Source organism: Mirounga angustirostris, unplaced genomic scaffold, assembly GCF_029215605.1.
Source record: "Mirounga angustirostris isolate CCGP_5_RB_7025 unplaced genomic scaffold, mMirAng1.0.hap1 SCAF_8, whole genome shotgun sequence".
Taxonomy (NCBI): Eukaryota; Metazoa; Chordata; class Mammalia; order Carnivora; family Phocidae; genus Mirounga; species Mirounga angustirostris.
Window position 1 is genome coordinate 132,787,959 of NW_026991716.1, and position 20,135 is coordinate 132,808,093.

The window sequence follows — 20,135 nt, forward strand, 5'->3', positions numbered from 1 at the left end:
GTGTCTAGGTATTCCTGGGGTCTCTAAGACTCTTTCAAGGGAGCCATGAGGTCAAACTGTTTTTATAATTTAAAAAAAAAAGAAAGTTTCATAGCTTTTTCACAGTGTTGAAATTTGCATTAATAGTACAAAAAATGATGGGTTGAAACTCCTAGGACCTTGTCACTGTATTTTTCACAAACACTTTCACAGAAAAGAAGAAAAAATTTTCACTTTTAAAACATCATTAAAGGATCAGTGAAAATAGTTAACTTTATTAAATCTTGACCCTTTAGGGCACCTGGGTGGCTCCATTGGTTAAGCATCTACCTTCGGCTCAGGTCATGATCCCAGGGTCCTGGGGTGGAGCCCCACTTCCGGCTCCCTGCTCGTTCTCTCTCAAATAAATAAATAGACTCTTTTAAAAATAAAAATAAAAAATAAATCTTGACCACTGAATATATGTCTTTTTGATATTTTGAATAATAAAATGGAAAGTACACATAAAGCACTTCTGCTGCATACCAGAGTAGGATGGTTGTCTCCAGGAAAAGCATTTCTGTGATGTGGGGGTGAACCAAACTTTTCCATGGACTACTATTATACTTAAAATATGACTGAAAGATAAACTACGTGTATTCAGAATTGTATGTTTGGCAAATATTTTCCTAAAAATGAAGGAAATGAGCCTGTCACTTTAAGGAAAACTGAAGATATTTCTTACCAATGATAAAATCCAGTCTTCCAAGAAAAATTGGAAAAACAGAAAAATTTGTCTTCCATTGCAGCTTGAAACATCCCAGTATCTGAGGAAATTTCCTATAATACCAGTGGTGACATTAACAAATGTGATTTTTATTTATATTATATAGTGGACTGTTTCAGCTTTTGGAAAATTGACATAATCCAGTAAACCAACATTTTCCAAATGATCAATCCATGATTTACAAAATCATGCATGAGTAGCAGATTCATTCAAAATGGAAGATAAACCAATGGATTTTAATGTAACAGAACTCATGAAAAAAAATCACTACCTCAATTTCCACAATGCAACTAACCTTTAAGTAACTAGCATTTGTTAAGTTTGGGTTTAGTATCAAAGAAAAACATCACAATTATCTGCAAAGGCCACTGAAATACTCTTCCCCTTTCTAACCACGTATTTGTGTAAGGCTATATTTTCTTCATATCTTTCAACCAAACAACATATTGCAACTGACTGAATGAAGAAGCAGATATGAGAATCCAAATATCTTCTTCTCAAACAGACATTAAAAATAAACCCATAACATAAAACAATGCCACTCTTCTCACTAAATATTTTCTTACTTTGGAAAATACAGTGTTTTTTTCACTAAAAAAAATGTTTACCTATAATAAGTTTACTTTTGTTATTTTAAATGAATTGATAAATGCTTTTAAACTTTTTGTTTTCATTTTTAATGTTATAAATTGTGATAAAGTATAACCTACATAAACCAAAGTTTCTATGAATCATCAATAATTTTTAAATATGTAGTCTTGAGACCAAAAAATCTGACAACTTTTTGTCTAAATATAAAGTGATACAAGACTATAATAGAGTAATGGCAATCCTCTATAACTGGAAATTGAAGAGAAAGACTATAAGAAACAGCCAAAAGAAACTAATATTTAACTTGTAGAAGAGACTACTTAGTTATTTTCAAATATATGTAATGGAGGAATAATAAGCTATCATTTATTAAATAACTACTATTGTATACCTCATTTAATCCTGCTAACACAACTATGAGGTATTATTAACATTTTTTTGCTGATAAGAAAACTGTCACTCAGTGAGATAAAGTAACATATTCAAACTCACACAGCTAAAAAGTTATAAATCCAAAATTCACAAAATGATTTGAGCCCAAGACCAGGGCTTATTACATTGTGCTTATTTGTCTTTCACACGAAGTAAGCTTAAACTGGTTCTATTTGTCCTCAAGAGACTAAATAATGCCAGACAGATTTCAGCTCAGTGTGTGTGAATTGATATATTAGTTCATGGCAAGGTATTTTTACTAGTCCTTAGGAGATCTCTATGAACTTTTATTGCTAAAACTATACCCTTTAGTGTAAAAGGATAAAAATAATACTCAAAATTGGCAAAGTAACCTATGATTAATGGAGTTTACCTATGAGTAATCTGTTTTCAAGAAAATGGTAAAAATCATATTGGAATTAAGTGTTCTTTTTTTTTTTTAAAGATTTTATTTATTTATTTGAGACAGAGAGAATGAGAGACAGAGAGCATGAGAGGGAGGAGGGTCAGAGGGAGAAGCAGACTCCCTGCCGAGCAGGGAGCCCGATGCGGGACCCGATGCGGGACCCGATGCGGGACCCGATGCGGGACCCGATGCGGGACCCGATGCGGGACCCGATCCCAGGACTCCAGGATCATGACCTGAGCCAAAGGCAGTCGCTTAACCAACTGAGCCACCCAGGCGCCCAGAAATTAAGTGTTCTTTCCAAGCTCCCTAACCTACTCCTCTCCCTGTTCCCCAAGAGTATTGCTTTCTACAACCAATTGGGGATATCTAATACCAATGCATATTGTTAAAAGATATATACATACACAAATAGACTTACAGTTATGAGATTTACTTCAGAATTAGTGTTAACTTACCGAGAAAACAAACAAATAAACAACAACAGAAACATCTTATCCCTGGTTGATTTACAAATTTATTTCTAAAATAGAAGTATTTGGGGTCTTAGAAATTATGTATTAAATTTTAAAATGTATCAATATTTCTCAACCTTGTGTGGGCCACTCCAGTTCCAGATGTTTATGAAATTCCTCCTGGAATCTCTACACTAGAAAACAGACTACAATAATGCAAATGTTTGATTTTGACCACCTTCTACTGAGAAGCACATGTCCATGTAGGAAGTCCGGCAATAAAAGGGATAATAAATAATTCTAAACTGATCTTTGAGATTTAGATGTGGAGGATCACCATTATCCTTCGTTGGCTGTCCTGGATGCCACAACCACCTGATTTCTGTAAACCAGTTCTTATGCCTCCTCCCCACCAAGATAGAAATCAGATGTAACTAGAACTTCTACTTTAAGACAAATTAGGGGAATATGGAGTGAAATGAATAGGTTTCCTACACAAAAGTTTGTTTCTCACTTCTTTTTCAGAGAAAGGACCACTTTTGTTTCAGACAGGTTTAAAGGGTTGAAAATTCTCATTTAGCGATGTAAAAAACACGGTTACTTTTGTGTGGACGTGCAGGCAAGGCGGACTAAAGAAAAGGAGTTTGTGTACCCTGTCCTGAATGATTTCAGCAGACTTGAGGGCTGGAAGAACGTTGGGGTGTAAGGATTGTCCGGGTTGCACCAGGCCAATGTCTTTCCTTTCATATTATACAGAGAAAACGGCGCTGGGAATATAGATTGATGTCAGCCCCCTTTCTTATGCTTTACTGCTGCCGAGAACTAACTCTGTCTCCCCCGCCCCTTCCCTCCAACTCCTTTCCCCAATCTGCCCCTCCTTAGATGTGTTTGCACGGACGAGTGCCGAATGGGGAGACAGACCAACTCGTTGGATCGCTTTGCGCAAAATCCACCCCTTCTCTCTCCTCCCTCCCCTCCAGCCTCCGGATCCCGCACAGCCCTCCCTCCCCTTCCCACAGCAGTGTGGGTTTGAGGATGTGTCTCTACTACTAAGGCGGAAGGGGGCTACAAGCAGTGGATAATGTCAGATGCCCAGCTCTCCCCTTCTACCTAAAGCTCCTCTCTGGCTGCACCAGGGTTAGTCTGTGTAAGAAATAGCAGGAACTGTGGCAGCAGCGAGAAGAAGCGGCTGAGACGCGTGGAACCTGAAAAAGTCTGGGTGCTCGGGTTTACCTCATAGCGAGGTCCCAGCCAGCCGTCAGCACCATGGACAGCAGCACCGTCCCCACCAACGCCAGCAATTGCACTGATCCCTATACGCACTCTTCAAGTTGCTCCCCAGCACCTAGCCCCGGTTCCTGGGTCAACTTCTCCCACCTAGATGGCAACCTGTCCGACCCATGCGGTCCGAACCGCACCGAGCTGGGCGGGAGCGACAGCTCGTGCCCTCCGACCGGCAGTCCTTCCATGATCACGGCCATCACCATCATGGCCCTCTACTCCATCGTGTGTGTGGTGGGTCTCTTCGGAAACTTCCTGGTCATGTATGTGATTGTCAGGTAAGGAAGGCGTCAGGGCTCCCACCAGAAACTTCAGCAGCTAATAGGGGCATAAAGGGACAACTGACCCCCCAGGAAGTGTTTGGCGGGAGGATGAGAGAAGGGAAGTAAACAAGGGAGAATAAGGGGGCGACGGTGATAGAGTGGTTATTGTGAGTGCAAAAATCCACTTTTCTCTTTTTCCCTCCGCTGTTAAAAAAAGAATCAAAAATTTCAGAAACAGAGAAGTTGCATTGGTAGAAGATGTAAAGCTCTGGGAGGGGAAAAAAAATGCTCTTAGAGTTCACTTACACTGAGCCAAGAGGGCTCTTGGGCACAGAATCCCACAGTCCCTTTCACAGGAGCTGTGGAAACAGTAATTTGTGAATAAGGAAGAGGAATTTTAGTTAGATTTCCTGGTGAGGGGGTCAATCCCCTTCTCAATTCTTTTCAGACATGAACCTTGGCAACTTTCCTACCCCTGCTGGTTTCCATGTACTTTACTGTACCATGCCACCCCCCCCCCATTTGCTTGTCACACTTGTCCTTACCCCACCGTTCTTCCATCCTGAGGCCACACTCAGTGAGAAAGTTTTTCTGGGGTCTCTCTACAGTAAATAGTGTTGTTTTGTAGTAACAAATGTGACAGTTGTGTTGCTTGGACCATTTTGCAGTTGGCAGCTGCCAGATCTGCTAGGAGAGTCACAAACTGAATTGGGAATAGATGATGTGGTTTAGGAGAAATACAGGGCATGACTGTTTTCGAAATCCTCTGAAAGTGGAAGCCAATTAGAAGTGACCAAAAGCAGCATAATTCTGGAGTATAAACCATTATATAGGAAGTTACAGTGGTTGTTCTGGGAGGAAAAACTGCCTTTATCAGTGATATTATTTCAAAAGAGTTTGTGGCCCATTTTCTGTTTACCTAGATGTTCCAGGTTTATTTGGCAGAGTGTGCAAGCTTTCAATATTAACTATGTTAGTGTTGGTGTGCATATTCAAATCCTACATGCTAATAATGGGATTCTGTATATTCATTTTTGCTAAAGTAGATAAATATTTTAACACTTTAAAATAGTTTCTAATTTGGGATTTTCTTCCTACTCAGGGTTTATGTACGTAGTGAACATGGCATTTTCATACTTAGTTATAATATTTACTTCATCTACTCAGCAAGTACTGCAGGTTTTAATGGAGTTCCTTAATCATTTAACGATCATTTTTCCTATTATGCTTTCATGATCAAGGTCTGCGAGTTGCTTGTAACTGATTACTTCTTGTATGTCTGATCTCCTTAATTAATGATTGTTAAAGAATAAAACTAATTTCTCTAATCTTTTGATGAGGAATAAGATAAGTAGTGTCTCTGAGAAAAGAGCACCATCTATTGAGAAGAAGGCTAACAACAGAAGGGAAAGTACAGGAAGGAAATCAATGGAAGAATTTATTTTTGAAAACATTTACCGTGTATAATCTAATACAAAGACTCATATCAAAGATAAAAGCCGAGTCTCACTTACAGTTATAATAAAAATCATTATTAAAGTTCTGCCTTATGAAGAGAAAATATGTTTCTCATTCGTCCTAAGAAAATTCATAGAATCAAAGCTGATAGGGCTAGAAGGGAACCTAGAGTTTACCTATGCCAGATGAGTAAACTGAGGCACAGAAAATAGTGATTTCTTCAAGGAGAGATAGTTCTTTAGTTCAATAATACTGTATTAGTTCAATATAATATCTATTTTAGCCAATACATTTTTCTTATTAGAGTAGCAAATCATGATTTAATTCAACTAAAATATTGACAGAGTAGATTCAATTAGCTGTAATAATGTGGAAATAATAAAGTACCCCAAATTTATGTCTGGAATCCTGGAGAATAAAGGATTCTACCTTTACCTCTACAATACCAAAGTGTCTGGAAATCCTGCTGTCTGAAACATAATCCTTTATTCCCTTTTATTGCTTCTCTTGGTATTGTCCTTCCTTATTTTTCTCCCCTCTAGCTTATGCTTTTCTATAAAGAGAGAGCCAATAAAGCAGCAACTGGCTGTGAAATAAGAAGATTGGTCTTATTTCAGTGTTTAAGAGATTGCTGGTTGATTGAGTTTGTTTTAAAGGCATTACTTCTGACCTCTTGATGACTTGGAGAAGGATAGTGACATTGCATCTTAGTGAGAACATGATATTATGCTTTATTTCTCTGTACTGAAATTTCGAACAAAATGCAGTATGATTTGAAAGGTTACCCCAAACATCCATCTATGACAAGTTGGGTGTTTAATTCCATAGTCAGGTAACCCTCTGAGAATATGACTGCAAAACAGAAAAATGGACAGTTCAGTGACCAATGAAGTAATGAAGAAAGCATTTGGGGATTGAAGAAAATATGTTTATTTAGCTTAGAATATTTAACTGGACTGTCCAGGCTATGGTGTTTTCACTACAAAATGATAGTTCAGAGATATTATTGCCCCTGTTAAAAAGATGACTATAATGCTACATCTATTAAATTATTGAGGTGAAGTGCTCACTTCCTGCTATTATTTAAAATTCAACAAATACTTTTGAATGGTAAAGTGCAGTTAATGGTCAAGTTACACTCTTCTATCCAGATTAAGGTGATATTTATTAGAACGTTTTAATACATCAAATGAATTATGAGTCTCAGATGACTATAGCAACCAAACCAACAACAAAGGTAAGTGGTAATACAGATGCCATGATTAATACTTTTTCTGCTCTGTGTCTCAACTCCATCATCATTATACCTTCAACAACAACATTATTAAATAGTATAACTTAAGAAGGATTCTTACACAGTGCTGTTCTAAGGAACATAAGGGAGGAAAAGAGATACCATCATATGATCCAAAGATTTAAAATCCAGATGTTAAATGATAAAAATGTTATAACTATTCACCAAATGAAAACTTTTTCAGTTTTAAAGAATATAATATTTGCAAGATAATAATATTATAAAAATTACCACAGAGTCTAAAGAATATGGAGATAAAACATTATAAAATGTGGCAATTATTTAAAATGGGATGATACTTTACTATTGTCAAGAATGTTTTCTAGGGGCACTTGACTGTCTTAATCAATAGAGCACACAACTCTTAATCTTGGGGTTGTGAGTGCAAGCCCCACGTTAAGTGTGGAGATTACTTAAAAATCAAACCTTTAAGAGAAAAAGAATGTGTTTTTTTTTAATTAACCAAAATAGTACACAAAGTTATAGCCACCAGGAATGTTTCACTTTCTGAGAACACTTGACCCAAATATAGAATTAACCATAAATATAAAAACTGATATTGCCCCACATATATTTATCTTGTGAGATTTTCTTCCAAAGATTTGTCCTTATAGTCATGAATATGGCCTTTGCACACACTGTTTAAAAAAGTAGAGGGTTGGAAACCGTTAGATCTTTATGAGCTGTGTAAACCATCCTTCCAATAAATTACCAATGAAGAGTGTCAAATGATATTGCCTTCATTTTTCAGATTATTTCTTAATTTGACTAGATGAATTCTCAATGTGTCTAGTTATCAGAGCAGAGCACTTAAATATATGCAAGATTTTATTGTCATTTTTCTTTCACTAAAAGGTATTTCTCATTTTAAAACACTTGTTCTATATACTAAATATTTGATTTAGGTTTAAGCTGCAAAGTGATCAGTCATGCCTGCTTGGAACAGAACTACAAGCTTTTTTACTTCATATATAAGTTGCTGGGAAAATAAGGAATAACAATATTTTATCTAAGGTTATATATATTTATGTATATATATATATATACACAAATACATATATACATATGAATTAATTTCAATGCATATGTCCCTGAATATGATCACTAGTAATTTTTATAAAATAAAAAAGAAAGTTGTTTATTTAGAAAGCTCATATACAAACAAAGCTCATTTTCTTGTTTTTTTAAACTATAAAATATCCTAGCTAGAAGACGGATTTAAAGGGAAAAAAAATCCTGCTAAATAAAATCTGTCCTTTACATAATGGTTTATATGAAAACCTAAGAATTTAATTGTATTCCTTTCACTTCACAATGGAGAGCTTCTAGTATCATCTATTACAATTTCAACTTTAACTGCTATGTCCCATACAGATGCTAATTCTGTCAGAACAGTCTTCTTCAGTGTGCCCCAGAAAATAAAAGTTGCTTTTCATTTCCTCAATTGTAAGCTGTGTCTGTCATTCACATAGTGTTATCACTCCTTTCTCTCCTTTCTTTCTTGAAACAATGAGCTATCTTATATTTTATGAAATATTTCCAACATAAAGGAATGTATAGAGAGTAATAGAAGATTCTTCACCTTTAAAAATTATATATAATTATACAGCACCTGGGTGGCTCAGCCTTTAAGCATCTGCATTCCGCTCAGGTCATGATCCCAGGGTCCTGGGATCAAGCCCTGCATCGGGCTCCCTGCTCCATGGGAAGCCTGCTTCTCCCTCTTCCACTCCCCCTGCTTGTGTACTCTCTTGCTGTGTCTCTGTCAAATAAATAAATAAAATCTTTAAAAAAATTTTAAAAATAAAATTATATATAATTATAATTATATATACTTCTAGTAATATATGTTATATATTATACATAATAATATCCATTATTTATATAATTATATAATATATAATACATAATTATATATAATTATATGTTATGTAATACATAATTATATATATACAAAATAATGTGTAATTTATAAATTATATTATATATATAATATATATATAAGAAGTTTCCTCTCATCTCCTATTATACTGTCTCCCCAGAGACTATTACTATTATAAATTTGGTGGTTATTATTCATGCATATTTTTAAACTTTTATTTCTGATGCCTGTTTCCACAAACAAAATATAATCTTTTAAACATGTTCTTTGAACTTTACATATTAAACATTTATATTTTACATTAATGTTAATTTAGACATAATTTCACTATTTTCCCAGAGTTGTTCTAGTTCCAGCAGATCAATGATAGAAACAAGATGTCAAAGAACTAGCCCTCCTTAATACTTTTAACTTATCTCTAAATCTGTGTTAAAAATTATTGTAAAGATTTCGGGAAAATTTTCTGGCAACTACTACAGTAAGTAAATCTGTTCATAAATAAAACCTAGGTATAATTTCTCTACTTCTAAGAAGGAAATAAAAATAATTGGTTTCTGACTACTTCAAAATGTCATTCAAGTGATAAATGTTAACAATACTTACTTCAGGATTTTGAATATCTTAGAGAACTTTTTACACATAAAAGTTGAAAATGTTACTTCTTCTAGTATTCTACTTTAGGTATTAATTGAAATAAAATTATTTTGGTCAGCAGGAACAGATAAACTGGTTTCCATAAATAATGTAAAACAATGTGACATTTTAAAATATATTAATGATAAATACCAAGAATAAATGTGTGAAATTTTAAAATATGAGAATTTCATATCTTTAACCTTCATAAAATTTAATGTATATGAACTAAAATAATGATTTATGACAGTAGTCTCCAAACTTGTTTATAGACATAGACACTTACTTCAAGAACTCTTAAGCCAATATATGAGAGATCAAATGAGCTATTCAGGATTAATCACATGCTGGGGCCAGAGAGTACTGCTCAACTGCCATCCCCATCCTACTCTCCATTGCTATCCCCAAGGCACTTTCATGGAATTTCTAGAGCTCCCTCAGGCAATATTGTAAAACAATGGTTTTCATATTGTTTCAGACCTTTGTTGTACCTCACCTCTCATCCTGCAGCTCATCTTTTACTTCAGTGATTGGTATGACAGTCAGTTTTGCCCGTATATAACTTGTTAACTCTCCACCCTAGCTATATCTACATCCCTTGCCTATGGCCCTGGAAGTTCTCTGATTCCACCACACTCTACAGAAACCATCCTGGTACTAACAGATCAGAAAGTATGAGGAAGTTGCGACCCCATGAAACAACCGTTGACTGGGGAAATGAGAGACTGTGCACAAATGGTCCCCTAAGCTTCCTTCTACACTTAGGTACACGGTTCTAAGGAGCAGACCACAAGGCACATTAGAAGTTGTGGTCCACATTGTGTCTATTTCAAGAACATTCTTTTCCTTCTTTCTTTCCTTCATTCTTTTCACTCTTTCCTTCTTTTCCTTCCTTCCTACTCCCCCACCTCTGTTCCCACTTCTATTCCCTACAATTGCTTTCCAAAATGATTCACCTTCACATCAATTCTTGTTATTTTATAATTGGCTACAACGTGTTGGCACAGTAAAATCTGACTAATAAACAGGGCTTTACATATTCACAGAGCATAGGTTTTTCTTAATAATTAAAAGTTCTTAAGAAAAATTTGAATAAGTAAACCAAATTAGAACAATGAAGAGAGTTCATGAGTGAAGCTTTTCCTTTTATTTGTTTTCCTGCCTCAAGATTCAGGAAAGTCTTTTTCAGTACATTTTTGCTTTGTGGACATGACGTAGACAACAGTCATGTGTAGTGTTCAGTTATTTCTTGAGTTCAAGGTGATGGTGGCGGTAGGCTCTCTGATATGTAAAAGAAATAAAGCCTCCTGTGCCTTCTAACAAATTATCAGAAGACAAAAACTACCACCCCCTTCTCCACTGATTCCAAGTTGTATAATAACTATAAGAGTTCTTATAATAACTAAGCTCAAGAAAATTTCAGGATCCTCAAAGTGAGCTGAAACAACAGATACAAGAAATGTCATGTACAAGAAACATCATATAATGAGTTTGTTCTAGCACTTCCTTTCCCTTAGCCATCTGTTCTTGCTTCAGGCCACTTTATTTCTTTCCCAACAAATGCTTCAGGCTGAGGGTCCTTGAACCAAGATAGACATTTAGAATGGAAAGGTCACATGGAAAAAAAAAAGTTTTGCTTTAGCTCAGAATCCCAAGTGTCAATTGTGGCTCAACTTCAAATCGTTCTGTGCCTCATTCTCCTCATTTGTAAAATGTGAGAATTAAACTAAAAATCTTGGAGTCCCTTCTAGTACTAAGAATTCCTATGGCAACTTCAAGGACTTGTTTCTCCATAATTTTTGTATCTATACTATCTAGAGAAAAAAGTAATGATCTGCTAATTTAAATAATTTCGGTTTCAATTCCATCTCACCCCCTTGGATTCTAAATAAGCTCAAATGGGTTCTGTCAGAGAGAGAAAATGCCAAGCTGCCAGTTTTGTGGTGGTCAATTAATACAATGAACCAAACCGAAAGCAACAGTCAAGGCTTTATTCACTTACTGTGAGAGTATAGGCAAGACATGAAAAAGGAAAACGATGTCAGCTCCCCAGTGTTCCATTTTTCCCCACAGAAGAGCACCAGGTTACATGTATGAGTATAGATGTGGCAGAGGGGAAAAGAAAGTCATCATCTTGCTGTACAGGGAGCCCCAAACAAACATGTTTTATGCACCTGGGGGCCAGGGGGAGGGAGAGGTGAAGGATAGGAATGGGAAAGTATGGAGTCGGAGAGGAGAGGAGTTTCTTTAAGAACTCCTGATATGGAGGTCTCAGCAGAGACACCTGGAAATCGCCTTGTCGAGGGCTCCCCAACAAGGAGGCTTCAAATGGAGGCTGTTGGACTAGCAATGCATATATATCTAAGAGCATGGTTGTTGAGGTGAAGGAGGGGCATGAATCTTTGATCACAACAGATTGAACTCTTATGATCGAAATACAGAAAGTAAAATTTAAAGAGTAAAAAGAATAAAAAGTTAATACAGTCAATTCTCATTATTCGTGGTGGTAATGTTCTATGAAGTCATTGTGATTAGTAAATTAGAGAATATGGAAGCTTTGCTTCTAGGGGTGTTGCAGGGTTAAGTTCCTATGAGCCTCCAGTTTCATTTGCATCAACTAATCAAAACACAACTTTCTGTTACTTGTGGTTCTGTTTAAAGGCATCTATTTACTGTATATTGTTGAGTCATTAACATTGAATGTATGGTCAACACTAATGCCTTCATGAAGCTCATCTAAGATACCTACATTCTCCATTAGACACATCACTACCATCTTATACTTAGAAACCCCTGACAGCACTTCAGCACTCTGTTTGAGGTCCATTTTAAATACTGAGATCACCAACAAAAAATACAAAAAATGCTATAAATGATTGACTTATTTCACTTAGCATAATACCCTCTAGTTCCATCCACGTCGTTGAGGGTATGTGCTGTGGTGAGTGCTGGGTGTTGTGTAAGATTGATGAATCACAGACCTGTACCTCTGAAACAAATAATACATTATATGTTTAAAAAAAAGAAGAAGAAGAAGATAGTAGGAAGGGAAAAATGAAGGCGGAAATCAGAGGGGGAGACGAACCATGAGAGACTATGGACTCTGAGAAACAAACTGAGGGTTCTAGAGGGGAGGGGGGAGGGGGATGGGTTAGCCCGGTGATGCGTATTAAAGAGGGCACATATTGAATGAAGCACTGGATGTTATACGCAAACAATGAATCATGGAACGCTACATCAAAAACTGATGATGTAATGTATGGTGATTAACATAACATAACAAAATAAAATTTAAAAAAATAAAATTAATTAATTAATTAAAATTTAAAATTTAAAAAAATGCTATAAATGTGTCACTAAATAAGAGAGTTCCCCTTTCTTCACATCCTTGCCAATATCTGTCATTTCCTGACTTGTTAATTTTAGCCATTCTGACTGGTGTGAGGTGGTATCTCATTGTGGTTTCGATTTGTATTTCCCTGATGCCTAGTGATGTTGAGCATTTTTTCGTGTGTCTGTTGGCCATTTGTATGTCTTTTTTGGAGAAATGTCTGTTTATGTCTTCTGCCCATTTCTTGACTGGATTATTTGTTCTTTGGGTGTTGAGTTTGATAAGGTCTTTATAGATTGTGGATACTAGACCTTTATCTGATAAGACATTTGCAAATATCTTCTCCCATTCAGTAGGTTGTCTTTTGGTTTTGTGAACTGTTTCCTTTTCTGTGCAAAAGTTTTTTAACTTAATTAAGTCCAAATAGTTCATTTCTGTCTTTGCTTCCCTTGCTTTTGAAGACATGTCACACTGCTAGTGGGAATGCATGCTGGTAGAGCCACTCTGGAAAATGGTATGGAGGTTCCTCAAAAAATTAAAGATAGAGCTACCCTACAACTCAGCAATTGCACTACTAGGTATTTACCCAAAGGATACAAACATAATGATCTGAAGGGGCACCTGCACCCCAGTGTTTATAGCAGCAATGTCCACAATAGTCAAACTATGGAAAGAGCCCAAATGTGCATCAACAGATGAATAGATAAAGAAGATGTGGTATATATACAATGGAATATTACTCAGCCATCAAAAAGGATGAAATCTTACCATTTGCAATGACATGGATGGAACTGGAGGGTATTATGTTAAGTGAAATAAGTCAATCAGAGAAAGACAATTATCATATGATTTCACTCATATGTTGAATTTAAGAAACAAAACAGGATCATAGGGAAGGGAGGGAAAAATAAAATAAGAAAATCAGAGAGGGAGACAAACCATGAGACTCTTAATTATAGGAAACAAACTGAGGGTTTCTGGAGGGGAGGTGGGAGGGGGAGGGGGTAACTGGGTGATGGGCATTAAGGAGGGTACATGATGTAATGAGCACTGGGTGTTATATGCAACTGATGAATCACTAAACTCTATCTCTGAAACTAATAATATACTATATGTTAATTAATTCAATTTAAATTTTAAAAAATAATTTAAAAAATAAATGTGTCACTGAGAGCTAAAATGGGAAGGCAGAGTGTTGCTTTGATCTCTGCTGAGAACTTGCACATCAGAGCAATTCAAATTTTTCATCACTCTATACATATCTGCAAATGACCACAAAAGCCCATAAGTAAATATTTTTAGGTTAAAATAGATTTTAGCATGTAAGGTTTTTGTAAATACAAAATCCATTAATAATGAGGATTGACTGCATATGCAAATGTTTTCCAATGAAATATTTTAAAAACACAGCTGAAGAAAAAAATCAGTATGTTCCATATTAAATATAATGACAATTTCATGACATGAAGACAAGTTTTATGTTTTTATTATCATTGATCATAATCAAAGGGAATAGCTTGAAAACAAAATGGATTCCCATATGAATCAATCATCAGTCTGTCACTAGATACTAGGTTGGCACACAAATTTAAAAACATACATGATGCACAACGGTCCCCTTTTCTCCATAACCATGCCAGCATTTGTTATTTCTTTACTTTTTGATAATGGTCATTCTAACAGGTATGAAGTGGTATTTCACTGTGGTTTTAATTTGCATCTCCCTAATGACTAATAATGTTGAACATTTTCCCATGTACCTGTTGGCCCTTTTGTATATCTTCTTTGGATAAATGTCTATTCGGGTCCTTTGCCCATATTTTAATCAGGTTATTTGTTTTCTTGTTATTGAGTTATATGAGTTCTCTCTATACTTGGCTATTAAACTTTTATCAGATATATGGCTTGCAAATACTTTTTCCCATTCCATAGGTCATCTTTTCACTTTGTTTATGGTTTATTTTTTTGTTCAGAAGCTTCTTATTTTGATGTAGTCCCATTTGTTTATTTTTTATTTTGTTGCCTGTGCTTTTTGTGTCATATCCAAAAAATCATTACCAAGACCCATGTCAAAGAAACTTGTTCCTATGTTGTCTTCTAGGAGTTTCATGGTTTCAGGTCTTACATACAAGTCTTGAATCTATTTTGAGTTAATTTTTGTGAGTGGTGTAAGATATGGGTCCAGTTTCATTCTTTCACTTGTGAATATCCAATTTTCCAGCAACATTTATTGAAGACACTGTCTTTTCTTCTTTGAGTATTCCTGGCTCCTCTGTCAAACGTTAGTTGACCATATACACTTGGGTTTGTTTCTGGGCTCTTGATTCTGTTTCATTGGTCTATTTGTCTGTTTTTATGCCAGTCCCATACTGTTTTGAAGATGACAGCTTTATAATATAGCTTGAAATCAGGAAATGTGATATCTCCTATTTTATTCTTCTTTCTCAAGATTTCTTTAGCTATTCAGGGTCTTTTGTGGTTTCATACAAATTTTAGAAGTGTTTTTTCTACTTCTGTAAAAATGCCATTGGGATCTTGATAGGGATTGCATTGAATTATAGATGGCTTTTGGTAGTATTGACATTTTAACAATATTAATTCTTCCAGTACATGAACATGGGATACCTTTCCATTTATTTGTGTCCTCTATGATTTCTTTCATCAATATCTTATAGTTTTCAGAGTAGAGAGATCTTTTTTTTCGTCCTTATCTTTATAATTTTTTTATTTTATTATGTTATGTTAATCACCATACATTACACCATTAGTTTTTGATGTAGTGTTCCATGATTCATTGTTTGCATATAACACCCAGTGCTCCATTCAATACATGCCCTCTTTAATATCCATCACCAGGCTAACCCATCCCCCCACCCCTCTCCCCTCTAGAACCCTCAGTTTGTTTCTCAGAGTCCATAGTCTTAGAGTAAAGAGATCTTTTATCTCCTTAGTTAAATTTATTCCTATTTTATTGTTTTGATGCAATTGTATATAATTGTTTTCTTAATTTCTCTTTCTGGTAGTTTGTTATTAATGTATAGAAGTGCAGCAGATTTCTGTATATTGATTTTGTATCATGCAACTTTACTGAATTCATTTATTAATTCTAACAGTTTTTTTGGTAGAACTTTTAGGATTTTATATATATATATATATATATATACAGTACGTCATCTGCAAAGAGTGACAGTTTTACTTCTTCCTTTCCAATTCGGTTTTTTTTTTCTTTTTTATTGCCTAATTGCTGTGGCTAGGACTTCTAATACTATGTTGAATAAAATGGCAAGAATGGGCACCCTTTTCTTAATCTTTATCTTAGAGGAAACCTTTCATTTTTTCACTGTTGTGTATTACATTAGCTTTGGGTTTCTCATATATGGCCTTTATTATATATATTGAGGCACAGTCCCTCTATATCCACTTTGTTGAGGGTTTTTATCATAAATGGGTGTTGAATTTTGTCAAATGTTTTTTCTGCATCTATTGAAATGATCACATGATATTTATCCTTCATTTTGTTAATGTGATGTATCACATTGATTATTTGCAGATGTTGAACCATTTCTGCATTCCAAAAATAAATCCCACTTGATCATGGTACATGATCCTTTTAACATGCTGTTGAATTTGGCTTGCTAATATTTTGTTGAGGGTTTTTGCATATGTTCATCAGGAATATTGGCCTGTAATTTTCTTTTTCTATGATTTCTTTGTCTGGTTTTGGTATCAGGGTAATGCTGGCCTCATAAAATAAGTTTGGAAGCATTCTCTTCAGTTTTTTTGGAAAAGAAGGATAAGTATTAAATATTCTTTGAATGTTTGGTAGAATTCACCAGTGAAGACTTTTGGTCCCGGACTTTTGTTTGTTGGGAGGTTTTGATTAATGATTTGATATCCTTCCTAGTAATCATCCTGCTCAAATTTTCTATTTCATAATTAGTCAGTTTTGGTAAGTTGTATGTTTATAGGAATTTAAAAATTTCTTCTAGGTTGTCCGATTTGTTGGCTAAAATTGTTCAAAGTCATCTTTTATGATCTTTTGTGTTTCTGTGGTATGAGTTGTAACTTCTCTTTTTCTTTTCTGATTCTATCCATCTAACTACTGTCTATCTTTTCTTAGTGAATCCAGCTAAATGTTTGTAAATTTTGTTTATTTTTTCAAAGAACCAGCTCTTACCTTCATTGACCTTTTCTATTGTCTTTTTAGTCTCAATTTCATTTATTTCCATGTTATCTCTGCTATTTCCTTCCTTCCACTACCTTTGGGCTTTGTTTATTCTTTTTCTTTCTAGTTCCTTTAGGTGTGAGTTTAAATTGTTTATTTGAGTTTTTCTTGTTTCTTGAGATAGGACCATACCACTATAAACTTCCTTTTTAAAATTGCTTTGGCTTCATCCCATAGATTTTGGACTGTTATATTTCCATTTTCATTTGTCTCCAGGTATTTTTTTTCTCCTTTGATTTCTTTGCTGGCCCATTGGTTGTTCAGTAGCATGTTATTTAATATCCACATATTTTATTTTTCCAGTTTTCTTCCTATAAATGATTTCTAGTTTTATACCATTATGGTCAGAAAAGATACTTGATAATGATTTCAATCATTTTAAATTTATTGAGACTTGTCTTGTTGCTTAACATATGATCTATCTTTAAGAATGTTTCATTTGCACTAGAATTCTGCTGCTTTTGAATGGAATGTTCTGTATGTATTTATTAAGTCCATCTTGTCTAATGCGTCTTTTAAAGCTAATGTTTTCTTACTGATTTCTGTCTGAATGATCTATTCATTGATGTAAGTGGAGTAAGGTCACTTAGTATTATTGTATTGCTGCCATGTTCTCCCTTTCGTCTGTTAGTATTTGCTTTATATATTTAGGTGCTCCTATGTTGAGTGCATAAATATTTACAACTGTTGTATCCTCTTGGTGGATTGACCTCTTTATCATTATGTAATGCCCTTCTTTGTCTTTTCTACAGTCTTTCTTAAAAGTCTATTTTGCCTGGTATAAGTATAGCTACACCAACTTTCTTTTTGCTCCCATTTGCATGGGTCATCTTTTTCCATCCCTTCACTTTCAGTCTCAGTGTGTCCTTTGATCTGAAGTGAGTTTCTTATAGGCAACATAAAGAAGAGTCTTGTTTTCCTTATCCATTCAGCCACTCTATGTCTTTTGATTGGAAAATTTACTCTACTTACTTTTAAAATAATTATTGACAGACATGTGCTTTTGCCATTTAATTGATTGTTTTCTGGTTGTTTTGTAGTTCCTCTCTGTTTCTTCTTCACTTGTTTGCTTCCTTTGTGATTTGGTGAGTTTCTGTAATGTTATGTTTATATTTCTTTATCACTTTTTTGTGTGTATCTACTGTAGATTTTTGCTTTGTAGTTCACATATTCCATCCTATATATTTAACAGTCTATTTCATGTTAACAGCATCTTAAGTCTGAGCGTAGTTTAAAAATTCTATATTTTACTCTCCCCCACCCACAATGTGTTCTGTTTTTGATACCATATTTTTCATCTTTTATTTTGTGTATCCCTTAACTAATTATTATAGTAATAGTTAATTTTACTACTTTTTTTTCTATTAACCTTCATGTTAGCTTTGTAAGTGGATAATCTACTACCTTTACTATATATTTGCATTTACCAGTGAGATTTTTACTTTCATATGTTTTCTTGTTACTAATTAGTGCATTTTCTTTTCAGCTAAAGAAATATCTTTGACATTTCTTGTAAGGTCAGTTTAGTGTTGATAAACTCCTTTAGTTTTTGTTTGTCTGGAAAACTCTTTATATCTCCTTCAGTTCTGAATGATAACCTTGCTGGGTAGAATATTCTTGGTTGGAAGCTTTTTCTTGTCAGTACTTTGAATATATCATGCCACGCTCTCCTGGCCTGCAAGGTTTCTACTGAAAAATTAACTGATAGTCTTATGGGGGTTCCCTTGTATGTAACAAGTTGTTTTTCTCTTGATGCTATTATATCTCTTTATTTTTAATGTTTGACCTTCTAATTATAATGTGTCTTAGTGTGATTTCTTTAGGTTCATCCTATTTGGAACTCTTTTGCTTCCTGGATCTTGATGTCTATTTCCTTCACCAGGGAACTTTTCAGCCATTATTTCTTTAAAAATATTTTCTACCTCTTTCTCTCTCTTCTCTATCTGGGACCTCTGTTTGCAGATATTATTTCTCTTGATATTGTCCCATGGGTCCTTTAAACTATATTCACTTTGTTTAATTCTGTTTTCCTTTTTTTAAAATTTTTATTTATTTATTTATTTATTTATTTATTTATTTATTTGACACCGAGTGAGAGTGAGACAGCAAGAGAGGGAACACAAGCAGGGAGAGTAGGAGAGGGAGAAGCAGGCTTCCCACTGAGCAGGGAGCCCCACGCGGGGTTTGATCCCAGGACCCTGGGATCACGATCCGAGCTGAAGGCAGATGCTTAATGACTGAGCCACCCAGGTGCCCCTAATTCGGTTTTCTTTTGTTCCTCTAATTGGATGATTTCCACTATCTCATCTTCCAGATTGCTGATCCATTCTTCTTTTTCATCTAGTCTTCTGTTGCACTGCTCCAGTTTATTTTTCAGTTCATCTATTGTATTCTTCAGCTCTATGACTTTTGTTTGGTACCTTGTTATGTTTTCTATCTCTTTGTTGAAGTTCTCATTGTGTTCATCCATTCTTCTCCTGAGTTCAGTGAACATTTTTATAACCATTACTTTGAACTCTTTATCAGGTAGATAACCGATCTCTATTTCATTAAAGTATTTTTCTGAGGTTTTGTCTTATTGTTTCATTTGGAACATATTCTTCTGTGTCCTCATTTTGCTTAATTCTCTGTTTCTATTTATTAGATGAATAAATGCTGCCTTCCAGTCTTAAAAGAGTGGCCTTGTATAGAAGATGAACCTTATCATTCAACCTTGCCCTAGGTTTTTGGTTGTTTCTCAGACCTCTTTGATTATCTAAGTAGCCTGATTTGTTTTTGATGGGTCCCAATTGTGACAGTGTACCAAGATCTGTCAGTGTTCCAAAAGGATGGATCTCAGACAGTGACTAGTTTTAGGCTAATTGCAAGCCAGGTCATCAGACAGCAGCTTTTAAGATATAGATAGAGGATAGATGATAGATAGATAGATGATAGATAGATAGATAGATAGATAGATAGATAGATAGATAGATAGAGTCATATATATATATGAATATATAGTCATATATATATATTCAGAGAGAGGGAGAGAATGATAGAGATGGAGATATAGGTATATATACAGTCTTTTGAGTCTGTGATCATAAATCTGTTGACTTCTAGACCAGGAGATCTGGAGCTGTCCCCTCAGCAACATTTG

General features: G+C 34.9%; 1 protein-coding gene across 1 annotated transcript in view; it reads left to right on the forward strand.

The window, feature by feature from the left end:
* Positions 1 to 3,511: 3,511 nt before the first annotated feature.
* The window catches only part of OPRM1 (opioid receptor mu 1), a 68,335-nt gene continuing 51,711 nt past the window's right edge, over positions 3,512 to 20,135 (forward strand). The window contains 3 exon segments of the mRNA XM_045865783.1: positions 3,512 to 3,544; positions 3,546 to 3,650; positions 3,746 to 4,188. Of these exon segments, the coding sequence (XP_045721739.1) occupies positions 3,512 to 3,544; positions 3,546 to 3,650; positions 3,746 to 4,188 (581 nt within the window).